Source organism: Gymnodraco acuticeps, unplaced genomic scaffold, assembly GCF_902827175.1.
Source record: "Gymnodraco acuticeps unplaced genomic scaffold, fGymAcu1.1, whole genome shotgun sequence".
Classification (NCBI taxonomy): Eukaryota; Metazoa; Chordata; class Actinopteri; order Perciformes; family Bathydraconidae; genus Gymnodraco; species Gymnodraco acuticeps.
This window is the reverse complement of record NW_022990361.1, coordinates 1-25,943: the sequence shown is the minus strand read 5'-3', so window position 1 is coordinate 25,943 and position 25,943 is coordinate 1. Positions and strand designations below refer to the sequence as shown.

The window sequence follows — 25,943 nt, the reverse complement described above, 5'->3', positions numbered from 1 at the left end:
GAAAATAGAGAGGGTTGTGTTTTCTGACACTTGGTGAGTTCCCTGGAACACCGGGGACACATATTCATGTATAAAAGACGTACACAAGTGCATTTTGCATGATAGGTCCCCTTTAAATACAAACTTGTGGGCTTTTGGCTATCAGCCCTGAAGTATTGTTTTGCTGTTTACTGGCTGAATTGAATTTAAATGTTTTGTATATAAATGGATATAGAAATGTTGTACAACCAGAAATGTATTTATTCAACTAGAGATTTATTTATGTATACAAGAGATGTATTTATTTTATACAAGAGATGTATTTATTTTATTTAAGAGATTTATTTTTATTTAAGTGCTTAAAGGAAAGATACTAATTATTCCTTGTGACCTTTTACAGGTCAGGTTTTTTGTGCAGATATGTTTTGTTTGCCAGGTGCTTGTCCTGATGACCTTTCTGGACCTTGATGGCGAGCTAAGATTGGAATAAACCTAATCTCCCTGCCACATGGTGTGGTAGGATTGAACTAAAATTAACGTAACAAACGGAAATGAATGAACTGTACCCCGGGAACCTTTTTGTTTTGTCTTTTGCCTTTACTGGACACAACCCCAGAAAAAGAATCATAAGAATGTGATAACGTGTTGATATCTTGAATACAAATATGTTGTTTTGGAAAGCATACCTTGTTTCAGTGTTGTTTTTCACACACATTGAGCTCCATAGTCGTTCCTAGTTCTTCTGAACATCACTAGTTTAATTACAGCTAATACACATGCTACAAAATACATCTTTCATTATTAAATAATATAAAGCAATATACAGCTCCAACAATTTATTTTCCGTGTTGTTTTTGAGTCTTAAGGGGGTCAAAACAGGTCACATGACCTGTCTCTTACTCTTAGGGCACCAATGGTGGTGCAACACGGATTGCAATACCGTGATTCACCACCATTCAGCATAACAGTTATGCGGCTTTCACACCAGCGCTTTTCCCTTTCTAGCTCTGAGCGGGAGCTTTTCTGGTTCAGCTCCGGTTTCCCTTTTCTGCTCCCGCTCAGTTCACACCGCCCAGAGCTGCCGCTGCTGCGTTATGACGTCACCGTTTACGTGCCTACTTCATAAAATCCAAACCGCGCGGAAATCCCTCACATCGACAACAACAACAATGGCCGATTGTATTGAAGCGCTGTTCGCTTTGGTTATCCTCTTACGAAACGAAACGGAAGGCATCGGACGACTTTACAAGGGACGACTTTACTTGGAACTTTACAAACATCACATGTGAAATGCAAGACTTCTTTGTGGTCTTCAGCATCTACCTGCCCCCGCCTCGACGTAAGCGACGCCGCCTCTTAGCTCCGAAGCTCTTGCCTCTAGACCGACAATTTGGAGCTGGAAGTGAACCGGATTCCGGAGCTAAGAGGCGGCACCTCTGCGGTGTGAATAGGAAAAACCGGTACTTTTCAGGCTCCAGCTCCGAGCCGGAGCTGAAAACGCGTTGGTGTGAAAGGGGCATTCGAGGGCCGTTGTTTCACTCTTGGTAAAATATTGTATGGCAAAAGGGGAGAAAGGGCAGCACAGAAGAGTTAACCAAACTAAAATACGTAGTTTTTTTAATTAAAATGACATCACGGTCTGAAAAGACAGCTATTGTCAGCCTTCGGGAGAAAACGCCACTGTGTGAAGAGGATTCCAGGATCACAATGACTCAAGAACACTGTGGGTCTGTTCTGTTAGCTGCTGTCCGTTCTGCTTGTGCTCTACATCAGAGCCACGAGCAATAACCCTATGCAGGAGTCCAGCTTTAAAACCAACAGAAGATGTGCAAAGAAAACAGTGATAGACTAGAACAATGGAAGAAAAATATGTTTCTTTACTGCAGATATAATGCACAGTTCTTTGTCTCTTTATCTTTCTTTCTCTTGGAACCTTTAACTACATTTTTCAGGTTAAGATTTTGATCTTAAACTTGCTTTCTAATGCCCATGCTTTTCTTTTCTCTCATGTTGTGAAGTAAATTCCTCCTGTGCTGGGGCTGCACTCTTTATTCTGAACACGTCTGTTTTGTTCCTGCTCGATGTCTGCCTGGCCCAGCTGTGTTTTGAACAAGAAGGCTTAGAAAGAGGGAGTGATGGGGGAAGAATTTGTGACTATGCAGTTTACCACTGTGAGATTACTATGCCAGCAGAGACCGAGGGCCAAGAAATGGGCACCAAGAGAAAAAGGACAGGACTTTTGTTGTCTGGGTTATGTTTTACAGGCTGTCTCCGAGGTATTGTGATTCTGTGTGCATTTGTTAAACACACATTACAGCCTCTCTGTGGCTTACCCTGTTATTGGAAATCGAAAACAATTATACAAATGGTCTTCAATATATACACCAAATATGCAACTCTCCAATGGGAGGAATCATACCTCATAGCCAGGGCCGCCTTAACCTGCCATCAAGCCCTGGGGCTGATTTTAGTTTTGTAGCCCCCTGAATGGATTCTAACAATAAAAATGTGTACAAATCTGATTTTGTCCACATGGCAAATGTAGGCCCATTTCATTAGTCTCAGGAGATATGACATGTTATCCCTCTCTGAGCCAGATAATACCACAATATTAACATTTACAGAGGATTCAATATTTATATAATAACTATTTAAATAACAAATGAAAGTAATCTATAGCCTCCGCAGGCTCTGTGAATAGATCACACACACACACACACACACACACACACACACACACGCACGCACACACACCGAGCCTGACCTGGATCTCTCCTCGTCGTCCTCTCATGCTCCTCCAGCAGATAACGTTCCTCTGTCTGTTTGTCCTCTCCATCGCTATCATCAGAACCAAACAATTTGTTTGCCATTTTCTAAATCCTAAAATAGAGTAAATTAAAAATGAACTGTATTTCTTGCAGCCAACTCTGAAAAGTCCTGAGCCAGCCAATATTTCCACACCTCTTCTTAAGTTTGACAGTCCTAGAACTTTACACATTATGAAGTGAACACATTTTGTTGTGGGTGATGAGATTTGGAGGAGCCTAGTTACAGTCCGAGCCAAGTGAACCTTACAATAACTGGAGCGTAGTGGGACTGGTTTTATGTCTCTAGCTGAGGATTTCAGCTTCACCTGCGCTGTGGAAGGGAACCCCTCTGAAAATCCTTGTTGGTGTGCGAGAGGAGAGGATGAACACTGGAGGTGTGGGATGTTCTGTGGCTGAGCATGGAGCAGCCTCCAGCCCCCGCATGACCGCACACTATAATAATATGTTAAACCACAGGATATTTTCAATTATTTTTAATACATTATGCAGCTGTAACATATTATCTCCGATGTGGAGAATTAAGACCAAACGTATCGGCACGGATAGATACTCAGTTTTAAAAATAACATAATATATATGATTATTTTAGGTCATTCCTCATCATTTGAAGTCCCTATCCTGAATTGTGTTTTCAGTTCAGATAGTCAAAGGAAAGGCATGTTCATGGCTGCTGTCTATAAATACAGCCATCAATAAATCATTGAAATGTGTGAGGGAGACATGAACAGGAGAGAGACGTGTTTATATTTACCTGCTGTCCATTTGTGTGTGTGTGTGTGTGTGTGTGTGACAATGGTGCAGCAGGTACAGTTGGCCGAGTGCCGACATTCCTGCAACACTGACTCAAATGGGCTGATCATTATCTCCTGCAAACACACACACACACACACACACACACACACACACACACACACACACACACACACACACACACACACACACACACACACACACACACACACACACACACACACACACACACACACACACACACACACACACACACACACACACACACACACACACACACACACACACACACACACACACACACACACAGCATGGATCAGGGTATTGTATGATTGCACAAGCCCTTCCCCCTCCCCAGATCTCCTCTCTCCCTTTCTCCCTCATTTGCTCTCTCTCCCCTCCTTCTCCCTCTCTCTCTGTCACACACCCACACATAAACGCACTCTGCAGAGAGCGTCGTTTCAGAGCTACGTTTGGAAAATAAGAGGTCACAGAGAGGAGTATCCCTTTCAACCTGCTGAAATGTTCATACCTCCTTCCATTATTCAGTCAGATGGTGCTCCCCCTTCTACTGCACTGCTGCATATCGCGCTGGATCCTAGTGTGTGTGTGTGAGAGCCATTACCGCTGCTTATCAGAGGGACCCTCGGACCATAATGGATATCTATTCTAGGAAGCTGTCACCGTGGGAGCAGAGAGTGTGCTGGGAGGAGAGCTGCTTGGACTGCTCTCTCATGTTTGGACTGTGAACACTCCTCCTCTGTCTGCCTGTCTTTTCTCCTGCAGGTTCAATGAACTGACTGACAGCCTGTAATTGCTATTTTTCTCACAGTAGTTGTAGCCGTGCTCTGGATGCTATTTGTGTTCCTCTCATTCTTTCTGGGATGGCTCCTCACTTTGATATTTCCCTCCACAGATGAAAACGAGGACACAGTGTTAGGGAGTTTGCCGCTGCTCAGTTTCCGAGTCGGAGGAGTGGAGCCTTCGGATAACCTCACACGCAGGTTTGCCTTTAAGGTCAGTAACATCCTGGTGGAGGGGCAGAGGGTGCTGGGAGGTCTGTGTGTAATTGCATTTCATCATAAGTGCATATTGCTTTTTATGTTTAGGCCAAACCTTAATAAATGAATACCGTAAGTAGGAACAGTAGGTAGGAAAGTGTAAAACATGTTGCAAAACAGGGGGATTGGAGGGCTGTCTGTTGCTCTAACCATAGAAGACTCATCCTTGTGCAATGTGACCTTAATTGCAAAAGCAGGATTTACTGATGTTTGAACTTGTTCCTTGGTTGCATCGCTGTGCTTTAGTGAAGGGTGTTGGTTTGGTTTTAGTTGATTGATAGAAGCTGACTGGCTTCATGGCTGAGTCACATGATGTTATTTATGGTAGAGCCTCACAGCGACTCTGCAGGCTCTCAGTTACTCAGGTTGGGGGGGGTTGATGTTGTAGCTGTGGCGGAAGCCTACTAGTAGAACTTGTATGACTTTGAGTTTAATATGTGATCAGCTAAAGAGCCCCAAATCTTTATATGTTGTGTTTATTATGTTGCTGACATTGAGTCATCATTTCATTTCTCATCAATGCACCAACCCCCTTGCAATTTGTGAAACCTAACATTATTTAATATTGTGGATATTTAGTGAGAGTGGCTAAAACATGAATTTCAACCATTGATATTCTTAGCCTCTTCCTAAACAACCCAAACAGGATCTGCTTAAGTTAACAATTACCAACAACATTCTGACTGATGAGGGCGACCACGGCTCAGAGTCAAATAGGCAAACAGAGACCCACTGAGGCCCCGCTCAGTGGGTCAGTGGTTCGATCCCCAGCCCCTGCGGTCAACATTTCAAAGTGTCCTTGGGCAAGAAACTGTATTCCAAATGTCTATGGTATTGAAGGTCAAGTACCTTTGGATAAAACCAGCAGCTTAATGAAATGCAATATTATTAGTGAATGGATACATTTTTCACTTTTTATCTGCCACCTACAACTTATTTACAAGTACAGTAGAACCATGTCCCAAATCACTGTGTAGTCCAAATACACTGGGCAGCTTATCTGAAACATCCATAGACTTTTGTTGGGAGGTAAAAAGACAGAAAGTATATTAATTGTATACTTATTGTTCCTAAATGTCTCCTCAGACGCAGGGAGCTGTAAACAGAGCTCAGCGGAGACAGCTGTGTGTCAGGCTGAATAACGATGAGACCATGAGGATGTAATGTAGGTTAGCTGAGTCTGAATCTGCTGAGTGAGGCTTTATATAAGTTGGATAGTTAGCCTTGTTTCCCCATCAGCCTCAGCATGAAACACAAACAGTGACAGCTCTCTCTGTCCAGATCTCTGACTATATCGCTCTTTGTTATCTCTCCCTCTCTCTTTGCTGACCTCTCGCTCACTCACTGTTTGCCATTATCATCTTTCTTCACTTTCCAGAACATTCAGTCCTTGTTGTTCTCTCTTTGCATGTCCAGTGCAAGCTCTGGTGCAAAGTCCAGGGCATGTACACAGTGTATTCCACACACACACACACACACAACACACACACACACACACACACACACACACACACACACACACACACACACACACACACACACACACACACACACACACACACACACAACCACACACACACACACACACACACACACACACACACACACACACACACACACACACACACACACACACACAACACACACACACACACACACACACACACACACACACACACACACACACACACACACACACACACACACACACACACACACACACCTGCAGTGGAGACAGACTGAGTAAATATGCACAGTGTGGCTTTGAGAGCCTGCCGAGGGTTAGGGTGCTGCTTGTTAGCTCATGTTCTGACTGGACTCTGTACTGTTTCCTGTCCAATGTCACTCTGGAGTTAATATTAACAAACCTTAAATCATGTTGCAAGTACAGAGCAAAAGCATTTCAGCTATAAATATATTGGATACATGTAAAAATAAGCACTACACCTAAAATATCACAAAGACAGATAATCATTAAAGACTTTGACAAGGCCTTGGTATCAAAGCTATTCTGAAGAAGTGAGAGCACACAGATTCTGCCAGGCTCACAGTGAGAATCATCTCCTGTCTTCACACAGATAGCAGATGTAATTTCCAAAATATTATGGTGAGATGGTTTATTTTTGATTTTTGACAGTCAGGCTAAACCTTTTCCCTGATTTCCCTGCTGACACATTCACTGTCCAGTAAATTGTAAAATTTGTAAAACCCTGGCCAACGTCAAGAAGCTTGTTCATCAGCTTGTAGCCGTGCACAGGCATTTGATGTCCTGCCTGTGGACATCAAATGAAATGTGTGCTCACCCGTTGACCCTCTCTCAGAGCATGCTGCTGCAGTGACCTCTCTCTGGGGGGCTCACCAGGCTGTGGTGATATCTGTACACATAAGTGTATTTGCTTTTTTATATTCATGGTGTTGTATTTATTCTATGCTTCTCCAATGTTGAAAAGTTATAATGGCAGGTATGGTGTGATCCTTTTTGCCCCTTAATAATAATAATAATGATGATAATAATAATAAATTACTTTTCCTGAAGGAGGTCGATGAGATAGGTCGGGCCAGGTTGTGGAGGGCTTTGTAGGTGTTTAGGATCATTTGTTTGATTTGGTCCAGTATTTCACAGGGAGCCAGTGTAGTTGGATGAGGATGTGGTCAGTTGATTTGGTGCGGGTGATGATCCGGGCAGCAGAGTTCTGTATCATTCGTCGCTTGTTAAGAAGTTAGGGGGGATGCCGGAGACAGCATTGCATTAGTCGAGGCGGGAAGTGACAAATGCTTTGACCTGGATTTGAGTGCTGGATTCGGACAGGTATGGCGGACTCTGGAAATAGGTGGAAGAGAGCAGTGCGGTTGATGTTTTTGATGTGAGGTGCAAAGGAGAGGGAGCTCCAGAGTGACATTGAGGCTCTTGACTTGAGGGTACGGAGAAGCCATCAATGACGATGTTGGGAGTGGTGGAGGATTGAGCTTTGTTGAGGGGGGTTATGGAGCTTCATCCAGCTCCTGATGTCCTGGAGGCATGTGGTGAGAGAGGTGGGGGCTGGACAATGTTGGGTTTGGTGGAGATGTAGACCTGTGTGTCAGCCGCATAGCAGTAGAAGAGGACCTTATAGTGAGGGAGGACAGTGCCAAGGGGAAGGAGGGAGACGATGGAGAGGAGTGGACCTAGAACTGATCCCTGTGGAACACCTTGTGAAAAAGCAGAGCATCTTGACTTGTGGTTGTTGAGTTGAAAATATTGTTGTCTGTCGGCGAGATATGATGTAAGTGCCCCCCCAGTCCCAATGTCAGCCAGGCGTTTGATGAGTAGCTGTGAGGTATAGGAGGATGATGATGCTGAGCAGTCCTGAGTCAGCTGCAGGAAGAGGTCTCATGTCATTCTTTCTCCTGCCTTCCTACTGCTGCTCTTTTTGAATAAGGCTGTTTCTTAGTTGCAGTGCTCTCTTCCTACTTTGGTCTCTCCAAGATGGCGGCATTTGTATCTGGGCTGGTTTTTCTCATGTCCCTTTCAGATTGTCTTTATTTAGAAAAGTATAGATTTTTTATATATAGCAATATATATGTTTGAAACACTGCATTTTAAATGTTAAAAATGTAATTAATTCAGAACTCTATGCAATCTTAAAATAAGAGAACTGCCAACAAGTAAATGACACATTTTCTCTGTGTACTTCTTTTAGCTGGGATCATGAGAATTTCAGAAGTGAAAACTAGGGCACAGAGCTGGAGAGCCCTGTCATAAACCATGGTCCCCAGGCAGCCACAGGCCAAAAATAACAGCAGTGGCCCTCATAACCCACATTACTTAAACCTTCTTCATGAAACCTTGTTCATCCTGTGTGAACATTGCAGCGCCACCAGGTTGATTTGATTTAAGGTCCAAGGGAATCTTTGTAAAAATAACCTGGAGAAGCCCACAGTCCAGTTTGTCTTTGTAGAAAGCAGCAGGTCACAGAATACACTGTTTAGTTTAAAACACTCAACACACTGCTTCAAATAAAAGAAAACATGTAGGGTAATTATAAATGAAATAAAAATAAAAATTCCCAATACCATGATTACTTTTTAATGGCACTAAATGTAAGAACAGAGGATGAAATCAGCTGCTCTACAGGTCACAGTGGTATCAGCGGTTGATCAAGTCAATGCGGTGCAGCGATGTGATTCTTTGTCTGTTTGGCCCAAAGTCATACAACAAAAAAGTCACCGCTCTGCGGGAAAGGGCTTCAGTGGAACCTTTTTTATTTTTTTTCAGGAAGTGGAGTATCATTTCTCTGTTTCTCTATTTTCTTTTCAGTTTTGTTTCAGCATGTTTAATCACTGCTTAAAGGGCTCTACACAACATGCCAACATTCGCGAGTTGCACAGGATACAAAATAATTGCATTTTCATTTGGATTTCTTGGGATTCCTCCCATGTTCCTGGACTTTCATTCCACATTTTCATTTATTCACTATCCTCGCCTGTAACTGTTGTTTATTTTGACATCTGTAAGTTAAACATTACATTAAATATACCATTCACGTGCCAAAGTAATCCACATAATGATTGTGCGCTTGCATGCATATTATTGGTAAATCCTATTTTGATGTTGTGTTGCAATGTGGCAAAAGTGAACAAAGCTCGTGTATTTTTGCAAGAGGCCATCTTGTAATTTTCTAATCATGAGCCATGCCAGTGAAGAGAGTTATATAGGTGAGAGTTCATAGTGTTGGTATCTACAGTATAGCTAGCTCTAAAGACATCGTAGTGAAAAGCAGTGTGAGTGTTTTCCGAGGTGGACTCGTCTTGTTTTCGTCGGAGTAGAGGAGCTCCCTCAGGGTGTCTCAGAGTGGGGGCGGAGCCTCTGTGGTCCTGCCCCAGCATGCCTCCGGTAAGCTGTCTGCTGATTCCTGTCCAACAGCTCATGTTCACGACAATTGTTTGCTTCAAAGTGACCCACAGTGCCTCTGATACGCTGGTGTCTGACTATACTGATATATATATCGGTTAGTAATCCTCTTTTGGTTTAATAAGTAATGTATCAATCGATCGCCATTATCCTTTATGAGCCAGACATTCTTGTGAGTCTTGCTTGTAGAAGAAAGATTCTGGCAAATGTCAAAAACAAACTCTGTGGGAATCGCCCTTCCACTGGCTTCACCCATCAATACAAACATTTCCAGACTTTGGTGTAGCTGCATCTCTGTCGCAGTTTCCATCGTATTCCGCCAAAAAGTGCATGCAGTTAGCCTTTAACCGCAACCTCGTGTGTTGATTGTTTGACATCTGACACAGGCAATGGGGATATCACTCTCTTGCTTTCTAGCCACGTTTTAGAAGTGTGACTGTCGATCAAATGTGCGACATCGTCTTGATTTGCAGCAGGCGGGAAAGTGATACAAATGCTTTGCAGTCCTGCACAAAATGTTACACATGGTCACCGATGCTGACTGACACTGCACTGGACTTGCCACACTCTTTTTTGGTTATTCATTAAAGATAGTTCCTGGTACCATGTACGTTTTTTTGTACCATCTCGGCTGAGGTTGTCCTCAGAGGTGATGTTAACGCTGCAGAATTCTCATTGGTCAGAGAGAATTGACACTAGTGCGTCATTGGACATCCTGCACAAAGCCAGTGTTTTTAAATAGCTAACTACTGTTGATTACGATAGCTTATTTTTTTACAGCCCTACATCTTTTGTACAACTTTTTCTTCATCCAGACTGTGTGTGCATATAACTGTAGTTCCTCACCCACAGCAGCATTCTCTGCTCTGTAGTGTTGCTTTTCCTCCCAGCTCAGTCAGAGAGCTGTCCAAACCTGTTGTACCTGCAGCTGCACCGCCTGACTGTGGAGGTGTGGCCGGCGTCAGGAAACAGTATGAGAGAAATCACTGTCCAACTGAAGCTTGTGCTATTAGTCAGTCTGTAAATAGAACCCAAACCTGGTTCTGTTAGTTCAATCATTCTGAGTGTTTGTCTAGAAAACCAAGAAACATTGTTTTAAAACGTTTAAAGACCTGAGTTCCTTATTCCCTCTACTGATCATAGTGTGAGTCATTCAACAGCCAGAGTCATAGGGTTGCACCTATGGGTGTGTATATGTGAAGTGTGTGTGCTGTGGAGCTCAGCCTCACCCTTCCTGAACAGAGCTATCAGTGGCTATGAGCAGAAGAGGTTCATTCCTTTGTGCTGCTCTCTCCCTTCTTGTGTTCATGTCCCTGACTGACGGGACACTCATCGCTGCTTATCGTCCTCCAAACAGAGGATGGAGTAATCCAGGTGCAAACAGAGTTTATAATTAGACTGAACCAGGCTAAACACACTCTGCCAGCCTGGTCATATAGACCACTGTTTTCATTATACATTTTTGCCAAAAATCTCAGGGTATTCCATCACACATTGCATAATTATTAGGGCTGTCAGTCGATTAAAATAGTTAATCGCGATTAATGGCAAATTAATCGCACATTTTTGATCTGATCTAAATGTACCTTAGAGGAATATTTTTCAAGTTTTTAATACTCTTATCAACATATGAGTGGACAAATATGCTTTATGCTAATGTTTATTATCATTTGAACAATGACAAATATTCTCATGAATATTAAACACAACAACCTGGAACCTCTCTCATACAATAATACAATACAAATGGTGTGTGTGTGTGTGTGTGTGTGTGTGTGTGTGTGTGTGTGTGTGTGTGATGGATCGTTGGCGCTATGTGCAACTCAAGGCATATGCTCGAACGGGAGCTGCCTGGACGCTGCAATCATGTTGCGCACTATCCGTGCTGAGTGTGCTGACTTCTCGTACAATGTCCCACTGTCTGGCTTCCTGCATAAAGTCAAGTGCTCGGCGCAGTTGTGGCGAAATGTCGCTCCTCTGTTTTCATTTAAACAGCTCCATATCCGTTAGCGCAGCTAGCTAGCACCAGATGCTAACAACAACAATGCACGTAAGGTCTCTCTCTCGCTCGCTCGGACCACACATACACACACCCTCCCGGTCCTCCCAATAGCCAGTCGGTGCCTGCCGGTGAGCGTGGAAGTGTGGTCTGCCACAAGCGGGCAGCAGGAGCGGGGCTGTCAGCATCAGCTTGTAGACGGTATTTTAAACTCGATGCGCTCTGAAACTACGGGGCGGCCGAGGACAAAAAATACACATGCGTTAATCGCATTAAAATAATTAGTGGCGTTTTTTTTTTTTTTGCGTTAATGCGTTATTAACGCGTTAACTTGACAGCCCTAATTATTATTCATAGCTGCCAAAAAACACAGGCTCTGAATTTGCAGACCAAGTCAGGAACACCGTTTCTCATTGGTGGCCAGACCAACCCAAGGCATTAATTATAACTAGTAAAGGCCTCAAAATAACTCACTGCTTTTAAAAAGTACAGATTTATCATTTGGAATTTATCTTACAAAGTTTCCAAAAAGAATTTCAAGGCTGGGTTACTGAAAGAGATCCCATCACTGGCACAATGGTGGGTTTATTATGTTGTAAATGATATACTTGACCCTAAAGTTAATATAGTGAACAATAAAGCAGGTTATGTACCTTAGCAATGCAAAGCAAACATCCTCCATTTGGACAGGAGACGCTCTCTTGCAGCAAACAACTCAACGCACAATCCTGTTAATCCTGTTGTGAAGCCGTTTACTGAGCAGCCTTTATTTGAGAGTTTTAGTGCATGTTAATAAAACATGTCATTTTCTGCCATCTGCAATCTATCAAATCAATAACAACAGATAGAGTTTGGTGATGTCATGTGTGTGTGGGATCATGGGAGTTGTTGGGCTTTGATTTAACAGAGTTTGATTGAATATGACGGAAATACATTTGGTTTTACAAATCTTTACAAATATATAATAAATATCTGCTTTTAACTTTTGACTTCCTATATTTTCTTTATGTCTTTCCTCTTCTTTTTATTTTGTTCTGATCATGTTTGCTATTCTTGTTTTTTGGTTTGGGTTCTCCTTCCTCTGTCCTCTGTCCTTCCACCAGCTTGTTTAACCCGATTGTTCATTCTTCCTTTTGTCAGTGTATTTATTGACCGACTCTTTACTATTGGTGTTAGTTACTTCCATCCGTGTTCTGCCATTATTTCTTTCCATCCTTAGTTTGTGCCTTCTGGTTTCCTTCCCTCACTTTATAGCCCTTTTTTTGGTTTTCTTTTCTCATGTTATTTCCTTTTTTATTTTATTTTTTATACCTCATTGCTTGTGCTTTTTTCTATCTTTCCTTCGTTTTTTCCAAAAGATAATAAAATAAAAGTAATCATCGTATTCATGTTATTTGTGTAATTTGAAAAAATAGAAGTGTAAGAGATCTCTCCTTCATCCACCCTTCTCCATTTACTACCTGAATGAACAAAGGAAAAAGGCTGTACAACACACACGTATCCCATAGCCCCACCTCTGTTGCTAGGTTACTTCTGCCTTGTACTATACAGTCATTTCAACCAATTGAACTCACCTCGTGTCCACTGCTGGAGGCGGGGCCTCAGAGTGCTCCACCGTTGGAAGGAAGGACTCCTGGTTATCAGGATATCATTTCCTCTCTGGCTATGTTGTGGGCTAGTTGTGTGCTCCTCCCCTCCTTGTCACACACACACACACACACCACACACACACACACACACACACACACACACACACACACACACACCACACACACACACACACACAGCACAGCACACACACACACACCACACACACCACACACACACACACAACACACACCCCACACACTACACACACACACACACACCACACCACACACACTACACACTACACACACCACACCACACACACCACAACACACACACACACACACACACCACCACACACACCACCACACACACACACACCACACACACACACACACACACACACACACCACACACACACACACTACACACACACACACCACACCACACACACACACACACACACACAACACACACACACACACACCACACACCACACTAAGCTTTCTTCCACACATCCATTGACAATGGACCGATCTGTCTCACACTTGGAGCATTGTTCACGTTACCACTGGCACACACAACATATATAATCTTTAAACATTTTGGTTTTTAATAAAATAAGGTTTATTGTTGAATAGCTGATTAAAATGACAGGTTTATATATCATTGTTTGAGTATTTGCAAGCACTGTATTAGAAAGAGATGAAATCAAAATGATCCACCTGATGAGCCATCATTATGAAAACCCCCCCAGGACCTTGTATGTCAGTGTATCTCCCTCCCACTGCTTTGCTTGTGCTGCCCTCTTGTGGTATCATTGGGCTACATTACATGAGCTGCTCTCATTCCTGTTTATCTGTCATTTGTATTAGAATTCTTTATTTTGTGTTAGAGCAATAAGGTAATACATGTATCTAATTAACAAACCTTTAAGGCTCAATTCAGAAGGGAGAAGAAACGTCAAATTGTGTGTTGATACAGCAACATCAAACTAAAATGACATTTAAACAGTTAATTATCTCTTACCAAAGAGGAAGGGTCTGCTCTATAAGTCCTTTAAAAGGTCCCCTATTATACTGTTTTTCATCAATATATTATACAATTATTCATTAATCATTATACAAAACATGTCTCAGATCATTGCAGCATCCCATAATCCCTTCTGTTTCAGCCCTGTTTCCAAAGTGCTGATTCTCTGTCTGTTACTTTAGATGAAAATAAGGAGCCCCTCCCCACGCCCCTCTGAGAGAGATTTGGTTACAAAGAACTCAATGGTGCTCTAGAGGAGATTCAGGTGATAAGGGGGGGGGGGGGGGAGGTTACCTTGGTTGCTGATTGGCTAATGGTTACACAAGACAACACATCGTTATGACATCATAAAGTGGCCAAAATCTGATCAGCTCATTTTCCAGGTTTTATTAGAAATGGATCAAAAAGAGAGAGAATCTTTGTTCCTAAACGTTCAGAGTCTCTTTCCACAGAGGGGACACATGTTGATGTAGAAGAGACATGGAAGAAGAGGGGACACATGTTGATGTAGAAGAGACATGAAGAAGAGGGGACACATGTTGATGTAAGAAGAGACATGAAAGCAGAGGGGACACATGTTGATGTAGAAGAGACATGAAGAAGAGGGGACCACATGTTGATGTAGAAGAGACATGGAAGAAGAGGGGACACATGTTGATGTAGAAGAGACATGGAAGAAGAGGGGACACATGTTGATGTAGAAGAGACATGGAGAAGAGGGGACACATGTGTGATGTAGAAGAGACATGAAGAAGAGGGGACACATGTTGATGTAGAAGAGACATGAAGAAGAGGGGACACATGTTGATGTAGAAGAGACATGAAGAAGAGGGGACACATGTTGATGTAGAAGAGACATGAAGAAGAGGGGACACATGTTGATGTAGAGAGACATGAGGAAGAAGGGACACATGTTGATGTAGAAGAGACTTGAAGAAGAGGGGACACATGTTGATGTAGAAGGACATGAAGAAGAGGGGACACATGTTGATGTAGAAGAGACATGAAGAAGAGGGGACACATGTTGATGTAGAAGAGACATGAGAAGAGGGGACACATGTTGATGTAGAAGAGACATGGAGAAGAGGGGACACGTGTTTGATGTAGAAGAGACATGAAGAAGAGGGGACACATGTTGATGTAGAAGAGACATGGAGAAGAGGGGGACACATGTTGATGTAGAAGAGACATGAAGAAGAGGGGACACATGTTGATGTAGAAGAGACATGAAGAAGAGGGGACACGTTTGATGTAGAAGAGACATGAAGAAGAGGGACACATGTTGATGTAGAAGAGACATGAAGAAGAGGGGACACGTGTTGATGTAGAAGAGACATGAAGAAGAGGGGACACGTGTTGATGTAGAAGAGACATGAAGAAGAGGGGACACGTGTTGATGTAGAAGAGACATGAAGAAGAGTGGACACATGTTGATGTAGAAGAGACATGGAGAAGAGGGGACACATGTTGATGTAGAAGAGACATGGAGAAGAGGGGACACTGTTGTAGAAGAGACATGGAGAAGAGGGGACACGTTTGATGTAGAAGAGACATGAAGAAGAGGGGACACGTGTTGATGTAGAAGAGACATGAAGAAGAGGGGACACATGTTGATGTAGAAGAGACATGAAGAAGAGGGGACACATGTTGATGTAGAAGAGACATGGAGAAGAGGGGACACATGTTGATGTAGAAGAGACATGAAGAAGAGGGGACACATGTTGATGTAGAAGAGACATGAAGAAGAGGGGACACGTGTTGATGTAGAAGAGACATGGAGAAGAGGGGACACATGTTGATGTAGAAGAGACATGACGAAGAGGGGACACATTTGATGTAGAAGAGACATGGAGAAGAGGGGACACATGTTGATGTAGAAGAGACATGAAGAAGAGGGGACACATGTTGATGTAGAAGAGACATGAAGAAGAGGGGACACATGTTGATGTAGAAGAGACATGAAGAAGAGGGGACACATGTTGATGTAGAAGAGACATGAAGAAGAGGGGACACATGTTGATGTAGAAGAGACATGAAGAAGAGGGGACACATGTTGATGTAGAAGAGACTGAAGAAGAGGGGACACATGTTGATGTAGAAGAGACATGAAGAAGAGGGGACACGTGTTGATGTAGAAGAGACATGGAGAAGAGGGGACACATGTTGATGTAGAAGAGACATGAAGAAGAGGGGACACATGTTGATGTAGAAGAGACATGAAGAAGAGGGGACACATGTTGATGTAGAAGAGACGTGAAGAAGAGGGGACACATGTTGATGTAGAAGAGACATGAAGAAGAGGGGACACATGTTGATGTAGAAGAGACATGGAAGAAGAGGGGACACATGTTGATGTAGAAGAGACATGAAGAAGAGGGGACACATGTCGATGTAGAAGAGACATGAAGAAGAGGGGACACATGTCGATTAGAAAAGACATGAAGAAGAGGGGACACACGTCGATGTAGAAGAGACATGAGAAGAGGGGACACATGTTGATGTAGAAGAGACATGAAGAAGAGGGGACACATGTTGATGTAGAAGAGACATGGAGAAGAGGGGACACATGTTGATGTAGAAGAGACGTGGAGAAGAGGGGACACATGTTGATGTAGAAGAGACGTGGAGAAGAGGGGACACATGTTGATGTAGAAGAGACATGAAGAAGAGGGGACACATGTTGATGTAGAAGAGACGTGGAGAAGAGGGGACACATGTCGATGTAGAAGAGACATGAAGAAGAGGGGACACATGTTGATGTAGAAGAAGACATGAAGAAGAGGGGACACATGTTGATGTAGAAGAGACATGAAAAGAGGGGACACATGTTGATGTAGAAGAGACATGAAAGAGGGGACACATGTTGATGTAGAAGAGACATGGAGAAGAGGGGACACGTGTTGATGTAGAAGAGACATGGAGAAGAGGGGACACATGTTGATGTAGAGAGACATGGAGAAGAGGGGACACATGTTGATGTAGAAGAGACATGAAGAAGAGGGGACACGTGTTGATGTAGAAGAGACATGAAGAAGAGGGGACACGTGTTGATGTAGAAGAGACATGAAGAAGAGGGGACACATGTTGATGTAGAAGAGACATGAAGAAGAGGGGACACGTGTTGATGTAGAAGAGACATGAGAAGAGGGGACACGTGTTGATGTAGAAGAGACATGAAGAAGAGGGGACACGTGTTGATGTAGAAGAGACATGAAGAAGAGGGGACACGTGTTGATGAAGAGACATGAGAAGAGGGGACACATGTTGATGTAGAAGAGACATGGAGAAGAGGGGACACATGTTGATGTAGAAGAGACATGGAGAAAGGGGACACGTGTTGATGTAGAAGAGACATGAAGAAGAGGGGACACGTGTTGATGTAGAAGAGACATGAAGAAGAGGGGACACATGTTGATGTAGAAGATACATGAAGAAGAGGGGACACATGTTGATGTAGAAGAGACATGGAGAAGAGGGGACACATGTTGATGTAGAAGAGACATGAAGAAGAGGGGACACATTCGATGTAGAAGAGACATGAAGAAGAGGGGACACATGTTGATGTAGAAGAGACATGAAGAAGAGGGGACACATGTTGATGTAGAAGAGACATGGAAAGAGGGGACACATGTTGATGTAGAAGAGACGTGGAGAAGAGGGACACATGTTGATGTAGAAGAGACATGGAGAAGAGGGGACACATGTTGATGTAAAGAGACATGAAGAAGAGGGGACACATGTTGATGTAGAAGAGACGTGGAGAAGAGGGGACACATGTTGATGTAGAAGAGACATGAGAAGAGGGGACACATGTTGATGTAGAAGAGACATGAGAAGAGGGGACACATGTTGATGTAGAAGAGACGTGGAGAAGAGGGGACACATGTTGATGTAGAAGAGACATGAAGAAGAGGGGACACATGTTGATGTAGAAGAGACATGAAGAAGAGGGGACACATGTTGATGTAGAAGAGACATGAAGAGAGGGGACACATGTTGATGTAGAAGAGACATGAGAAGAGGGACACATGTGATGTAGAAGAGACATGAAGAAGAGGGGACACATGTTGATGTAGAAGAGACATGAAGAAGAGAGGACATGTTGATGTAGAAGAGACATGGAGAAGAGGGGACACGTGTTGATTAGAAGAGACATGAAGAAGAGGGGACACATGTTGATGTAGAAGAGACTTGAAGAAGAGGGGACACATGTTGATGTAAGAACATGAAGAAGAGGGGACACATGTTGATGTAGAAGAGACATGAAGAAGAGGGGACACATGTTGATGTAGAAGAGACATGAGAAGAGGGACACATGTTGATGTAGAAGAGACATGGAGACGAGGGGACACATGTTGATGTAGAAGAGACATGAAGAAGAGGGGACACATGTTGATGTAGAAGAGACATGAATAAGAGGGGACACATGTTGATGTAGAAGAGACATGGAGACGAGGGGACACATGTTGATGTAGAAGAGACATGGAGACGAGGGGACACATGTTGATGTAGAAGAGACATGAATAAGAGGGGACACGTGTTGATGTAGAAGAGACATGAAGAGAGGGGACACATGTTGATGTAGAAGAGACATGGAGAAGAGGGGACACATGTTGATGTAGAAGAGACATGAATAAGAGGGGACACGTGTTGATGTAGAAGAGACATGAAGAAGAGGGGACACATGTTGATGTAGAAGAGACATGAAGAAGAGGGGACACATGTTGATGTAGAAGAGACATGAAGAAGAGGGGACACATGTTGATGTAGAAGAGACATGAAAAGGGGACACATGTTGATGTAGAAGAGACATGAAGAAGAGGGGACACATGTTGATGTAGAAGAGACATGAAGAAGAGGGGACACATGTTGATGTAGAAGAGACATGGAAGAGGGGACACATGTTGATGTAGAAGAGACATGGAGAAGAGGGGACACATGTTGATGTAGAAGAGACATGGAGAAGAGGGGACACATGTTGATGTAGAAGAGACATGGAGAAGAGGGACACATGTTGATGTAGAAGAGACATGGAAGAGGGGACACATGTTGATGTAGAAGAGACATGAAGAAGAGGGGACACATGTTGATGTAGAAGAGACATGAAGAAGAGGGGACACATGTTGATGTAGAAGAGACATGAAGAAGAGGGACACATGTTGATGTAGAAGAGACATGAAGAAGAGGGGACACATGTTGATGTAGAAGAGACATGAAGAAGAGGGGACACATGTTGATGTAGAAGAGACATGGAGAAGAGGGGACACGTGGTGATGAAAAAGTGGATTTTGCATAATAGGTGACCTTTAATGAAAAAAGAGTATTCCTTGTTCGTCGTGTATTGAAGGGATTTTGTATTTATTTCGTGGTCATTCTTCCATACGTTAATATGGACCTTTAAATACATGAATTTGTGAATAAAGAGTTTACCCAAAACGATTTAATAATTTATCCGAAAGTCCTCCATCACTTTTAGAAGGGAGCCAGCCCTGGAACACAATTCATTCAGTTAGTATGCTTCTAGAGACAGCCACTACGGAACAGCCTCACAGGATCAGACCCTGACAGCCTGCAGCGACCTGTGACCTTTAACACCACAACCCTTAACATGTCTTCATTGTGTCCTCTCCCTCCCACATCTGTCCGTCCCTGTGAGTTCTGCTGGCCCTCGCTGTGTCCCGTTGTGATAGAAAGTACAGTAGGTACAGTGTTCGTATTTTACCACCCTTCTTTATATTCCTTGTCCTGTCTGTAAGGAAAGCATGCTAATGTCTCCTGTCCTGCATATCCTACCTGTGGATTCATTCTACCCGTTTGGTTCTGTTTGGGTTGTTTACCCAACTGCTTGTCAAATGTGCGTTTCAAAGAGACTCTCTGTGATTGTCTTATTGGCCGTGTCTCAATTCAGGGGCTGCACCCTTCGGAGTACTACACGGTCCACGGAGGACCCAGCCCCCCAGAGGACCTAGACCGGGTAGGCTGGACCGAGCGGCCTACGCAATGAGACGGTCTAGCTTACGGAGCACTTACGGTTGCGCTGCTCGGTTGCGCTGCTCAAGTAGCCTGCTAGCAAATTAGCTTACAAGCTGAAAAGGATCCAGACACTTTACTTTTAAATCTGGTGGAAATATTTAAAATAGGCTTTTTTTAGCTCTACCTCAAATCAGCATGAGCTGAATACAAAGGTTGTAATGTTGTCCCGAAGTTTAATAAACAGTAAAACATTGCAAAATGTCAGAGAAATAAATAAAGCTAACAGCAGCTACACGTCAGGGTAGCGTTTGATAAATCCCACCGCACTGTAGGCTATACCGGTCTAAATGTTTTCACTTTGGTCTATTTATGTATAAAGTATAACTTATCTATAACAGAGCCAAGATCTCTGTATGACTTTAGTAAACTTCTGAATTTAATTAAAAATAAGTGTAAACAACAGTGCAGTACGTCCAGCTAGCTAGTTAGCGTCACATATGTATCCGTATTATTTAACAAAAATGTACGTTGTAATGCCCCTTGGGTTTGACGTGTGTGACGTTAGTTAATTTAAAGTAAGTTAAAACCCAATACTCACATTTATTAGTGATTCCTCCGCTTGCTGCTGCTTTTAAATCCACTCTGCTGGGGAGACTGGAAGCCATTTCATTTGAAAAAAACTCCCTCTTCCCTGCGCGCATTGCACCCTGGGATATGGTAGGCTGCGGAGTGTATCAGATGTATCCTTCAAATCCGGGAAAAGTAGGCTGCATTCGTGGGCCGCATTCGGAGGAGTCTCGTCTTTTTTTAAATTGGGACGTCTTCTTTCGGCGGAAGTGACGTATGCGGTTTACAAATGCAGCCTCCGAAGGATGCAGCCCCTGAATTGAGACACGGCCATTGTAATCACACTACAAACCCTAGAATGTTCTAAAACTCGACTGAGAAGCTGTTTGAGTTCAAAGCGTTAGAACTTAGCAGGGGATACAAAGGGTTTTAACGGTTTCGTTTAAATAGAGGAAATAAAAACGTTCCTATCGATGTACATTAAAAAGGTGTAGTGCCTGCTCATGGTTATGATGAGACAGTGGGAGTTAGAGGAAAGATGGTAAGCTAACTCAATGGCAGTAATGTTCACACCTTCTCTTCACTTAGCGCTGTTCCGCTATTTGTCACGTAGTTGACTCATATTTCCCCAGCTACCCCATATGCATGCAGTAAAGTGTAAAAGTATTATTGTATAGTCAACAGAATTTACACAGCCTAATATTAGAAATCACAAATGCCTAAATATGCTTTTTATCTGTGGTCTACAGAATCCATCCTCAGACCCTCAAACTATCCGCTGCAAACGACTATCACAGCTTTAAAAGCACTTCCTTCTTTTACAGTAGTTCAGTGCTCACTATGGCTGCACTAATTGGAAGAAATAACTAATTGAGATCATTTTGACTGATATTGTGGTTACAATACGATTCAAGATATTGGAGGTATTGATCTTTTTGGCCACTTTATGGTTATTATGATTGAAACATATATACAAATGAGCCGTTTGAGTGTTTTTAAGAGGATCATTATTAATATTGCACTAGTCCATATCGCAATTTTGATTAATTGTGCAGCTGTAGTGCTCACATTATTCCTTATGCAGTTAGTGATTAGGTTGTGCTCACTAGGATGTTCACAAATAAAGTGTTCGATCGGTAATGCTTCTTCTATGCATGAGGTCGTGAAGTTGGTGCTGATGGGGACGCTGAGTATGATGAGGAGCCTGATGGTGTGCCCACTAACTCACCTTTCCTTTGTTTGTCTCCCCCCGCAGGTGAGGTGTGAGAGGAGGACGGTGAGGAAGGGGAGCTAAAGGATCCCGTTGTGTTTTGCATACAGGCGGGGCACGCTGGGACCAGGACCTACTACTTCAGCGCAGGCAGCCATGAGGACCAGGAGCAGTGGATCAGAGCCATGAGCCAGGCTGCAGCGGTCCCCAGTGAGCCGTCACAGAGGTGCTGCTCTCACACACACACAGCGCATGAAAAAGTGTTATTTTTGAGCCAGTGCTCCCCTAATGGTAGTATGTGCTATTTATATCTTAAAGGGACCTATCATGCAAAAATGCACTGTGTCCCCAGTGCGTCGGGGAACTCACGCGTCAGAAAATAAAACCCTCTCTCTTTTCCTCCGTACCCAAATCTTTTAAAAACGGGTGTACAACGAGCGGATACAGATTCCATCCGAACTGACGTCAAATAGGCAGCGGACCCACAGAAAGTTGCTATCAGAAACAATGCCTGACGTGTTTTTGGACGTAATCTCGTCTTTGTTACATTAGCAAGCCTCGCTAACACTCAGAGCTAACCTGTACTGGAGAGCACATGTGTTTAAAAATCAGGAAATAAACAACGGAACTCACCTTGTGATAAACCTGCAAGAGAAAAAGCATTTCAGCTCCATACTGTAACAATAATCCTTGACGTGGTTTAAACAGGATGGCGTTTTATCACAGCAGAATTTAACTTTATCTCCGGTAGAATTCTGATCAGGCATTAGCTCCGCCTCCTCTTCTTTCTTTTTCTTCAAGCTAAGGACCCAAAATCCGCGTTTCTCTAACAGGGCTGCAAAAGAGGGGTTTGCAGATCTGTTTGGTATTGTGAAAAAAAACTTCACAGACATGTTTTATATAGGTATGGCCCTACAATATATTTTTCAATATAGCATGATAGGTCCACTTTAAAGGAATGAAGCAGTATTACTCTGAGGTTGTTGCTGCCCTCTGGTGGTGCTTCAGAAAGACTATAATCAACTGCAATAATGGGCAATAAGACAGTTGTTGGTATTTACAGCTTCAATTCTTCTATACATCATACTTATTCCTTGAATATGGTCTACTATTTCAGATTTCATAATAATATAATACAGAAATTGTTACTGATCAGATACTTGACCTGCTGTTACATTTCTGATTTCAAATGGCCACTCTGACTCTTTCTTCACATTCACAGAATAAACCCCACAGTGGATCCAAACCACACTATGGTGACCAAGGCACCAAACACACAAACACACAATGATACTGTCAGTGACCCCCCCCACACCCTAAGGCCAACGGGGTCAACAGCCTTGAGACACCCCCACCCTCCACCCCCTGCTCCGTTCAGGAGGATAAAAATAATAACGGAAGACAAGGAGAAGGTGAGGATGGAGGGGGGAGAACAGGTCCGGACCCCGCCTCTCATCCAAGACCGCATCCAAATGGATGGGGCAACAACGGCCCTCGGAACAGCAAACCCCCTCTATCCAGGAGTCCCATTGGACATCATGCCCCCCAGGGCCACCCGGAGGGGGGGGATGCCCCCCGCAGGACAGCAGGGAGCAGCAGGAGAACGTTGTGCTGAGGAGGGGCTTCGTGCCCAGGACGGGTCCAGAGAGGGTGGCTCAGAGGAAGAGCTCTATGGCCCAGCTGCAACACTGGGTCAACCAGCGAAGAGGCATGGCCTCCGAGGAGGACCTTAACAGGTAGACCAGACCCTCTCACCCTCACTCTCTCTACACTCTATCTCAGCGTTGTTCTTGCTCCTAGCTTCAGATCATGCTTTAGCGGTCATTGGGATATACTGTACTGTGCGCCCTATACAATGATGTGATCATATCAACATTCTACCACCTTCTGCATGTGATTGTTAATTTTAATTTTTATACAGTACGATCTAGAAATATTATTATCAAAGCCCTGCACAGAGGCGGAAGAAGTACTCAGATTTTGTACTTAAGTAAAAGTAGAAGAACCAAAGTGTAGGAATACTCTGTTACTATTAAAAGCCCTGCATTGAAAATGTTACTCAAGTCAATTACAAAAGTATTGGCATCTAAATATATTTAAAGTACCAAAAGTAAAAGTACTCATTATGAAGATATATTTATGATAGATTCGCTCATTTCACAATCATATAATGTCTACATATTTGTCTCAAGTAAAGTGCCACAAAATTGTACTTACTGTAGGTACAGAACTTGAGTAAATGTACTTACTTTAAACCTCTGGCCTTGCACCTACCTTCAGGGTTGACAGACTTTCAAAGCCCTTATTCGTCTCTGGTAATCAATTTTTTTAATTTTTATATTTTCTCAAGACAGGAAAATACTTGCTTTGGGCTTATTGAAGATGTTATAGTGGCACAATATTTCCACACAAAGTGACTGCAGGTTCAATCGCAGGCACAGTTTATAACCTGCAACTTTAATACACAAGGGGACTATCAATCCAGCTGGAGCTGTTGGACTGGAACGTTTTTGCTACTTAAAGATCATAAGCAGATCTTTTCATAAAACCTACTGCTGTGATGAAACTCACTTAAAGGTTAATAAAAGTTATGGTAGAGTTAGGGTGATGTAAAATGAAACTCAGGATACAGAACACATGTAGTCTCATTCGGAGGCTAAACATTTCTTAAACCTTCCTGTCCTTCCTTCCAGCCCATCTCATTACTACGCAGCAAACCAGGGGCTTTTGGCGGACTTCTATGGCTACCCTGGTGGCCCCCAGTATATGGAGGAGTGCCCTCTTTACCCGCCAGGGGTCCGACCAGACAGTATCTGCTCTGTTTCTGCTATGGGGGGATACGACCCACGCTGGACCGTGGAGGAGAAGCGGCATTCACTGAGGGACGTACCCCATCAGCTGTATGGAGCCCCAATGCAGCGGGACCAATGGGGGCCGGCCTACTTTGGTGGAATGGAAAAATCCATGAGACGTCTGTCTGTACAGCCCCGCTCCAGGTCTGTCCCCAGGTCCCCGTCCTCGTCCTGTGGGGGGCCCTACTCCCCGATGCAGCACAGCTTCGCCTCGCCTGGCCGCTCGCCCTCCGCTCACTTCGACCGGCTCCCGGCCCGGCTGAGGGACGACGTGATCTACGCTGACCCCTCGGTCTACAGCCTGCGGAGGTCTCTGAGCTCCCCAAAGGTAAAGCAGTGATCGCTGCAGAAGCATACAGTGGATGTAGAAGTAACTGCCACCTCACAACTAGACCATTTATTTTCACAGGCCACAACTCACTTATATTGGTTTTAGTTAAATCCACGACTCTTGCGTAGGGGATTCAATATCTTAATTTCATCGTAACAAGCTTTTATTACGTTTTCCTAGTACAATAAATGAAGGTTTTGAGTTTAGGAAAGCTAATAAATTAAAACGTTCATTGAGGGAAAGACATAAGGCCCTTCAGCAGAATACAAATATTGTCAATGAGGCTGAAAGAGAGAATCACAGATGAATATTTAGTTTTCATCTTCCTCCACTCTAACAACTTTCATTCGTTCTTCGTTCCATTCCTCCCTTCCTTCTTTCCTTATTACCTTCCCTCCCTCCTTCAGTATGACTACCCTGGTGAAAGGAGGTCCTTAAGCCAAGGATTACACCACTACAACTACCCTGTATCCCCTTCCATCCACAATAAAATGGTACGTTCTGCCAATATGCTGTACTAATAACTCACACACACAGTTCTGGTGCTAGGCACAGTCTAGAGTAGTTTGGCAGTTGAATCAACAGTTCAACACTTTTAATAGGGGGAATGGGGGGGGGGTATTGGTTCAGGCCAGGGTGAGCATGATCAGCAGTCTCTAAGGACTAGTAGGTTTATTAGCTGGCTCTCTATATCTGTATCGAACCTGTCAGATGTTCAGCTGTGTTAGGGTTTGGCTTAGGGATGTGGACTCTAGTGTATTCTAATGCATGTTTGCACTTCTGGTTAGATGCTAACTACATTTCGTTGTCTTAGACCCTTGTACTCTGTGCAATGACAATAAAGTTGACTCTAATCTAATCTAACACACTCTAAAGCTGTAGA

General features: G+C 43.4%; 1 protein-coding gene across 1 annotated transcript in view; it reads left to right on the top strand.

Moving 5' to 3' along the window:
• The window catches only part of LOC117551354 (pleckstrin homology domain-containing family A member 6-like), a gene marked incomplete at its 3' end in the record, with an annotated part of 73,169 nt that extends 47,615 nt beyond the window's left edge, over positions 1-25,554 (top strand). Inside the window, 8 exon segments of the mRNA XM_034224203.1 lie at positions 4,474-4,578; positions 21,185-21,193; positions 21,935-22,103; positions 23,100-23,179; positions 23,182-23,451; positions 23,454-23,613; positions 24,571-25,057; positions 25,468-25,554. Of these exon segments, the coding sequence (XP_034080094.1) occupies positions 4,474-4,578; positions 21,185-21,193; positions 21,935-22,103; positions 23,100-23,179; positions 23,182-23,451; positions 23,454-23,613; positions 24,571-25,057; positions 25,468-25,554 (1,367 nt within the window).
• Positions 25,555-25,943: the final 389 nt, after the last annotated feature.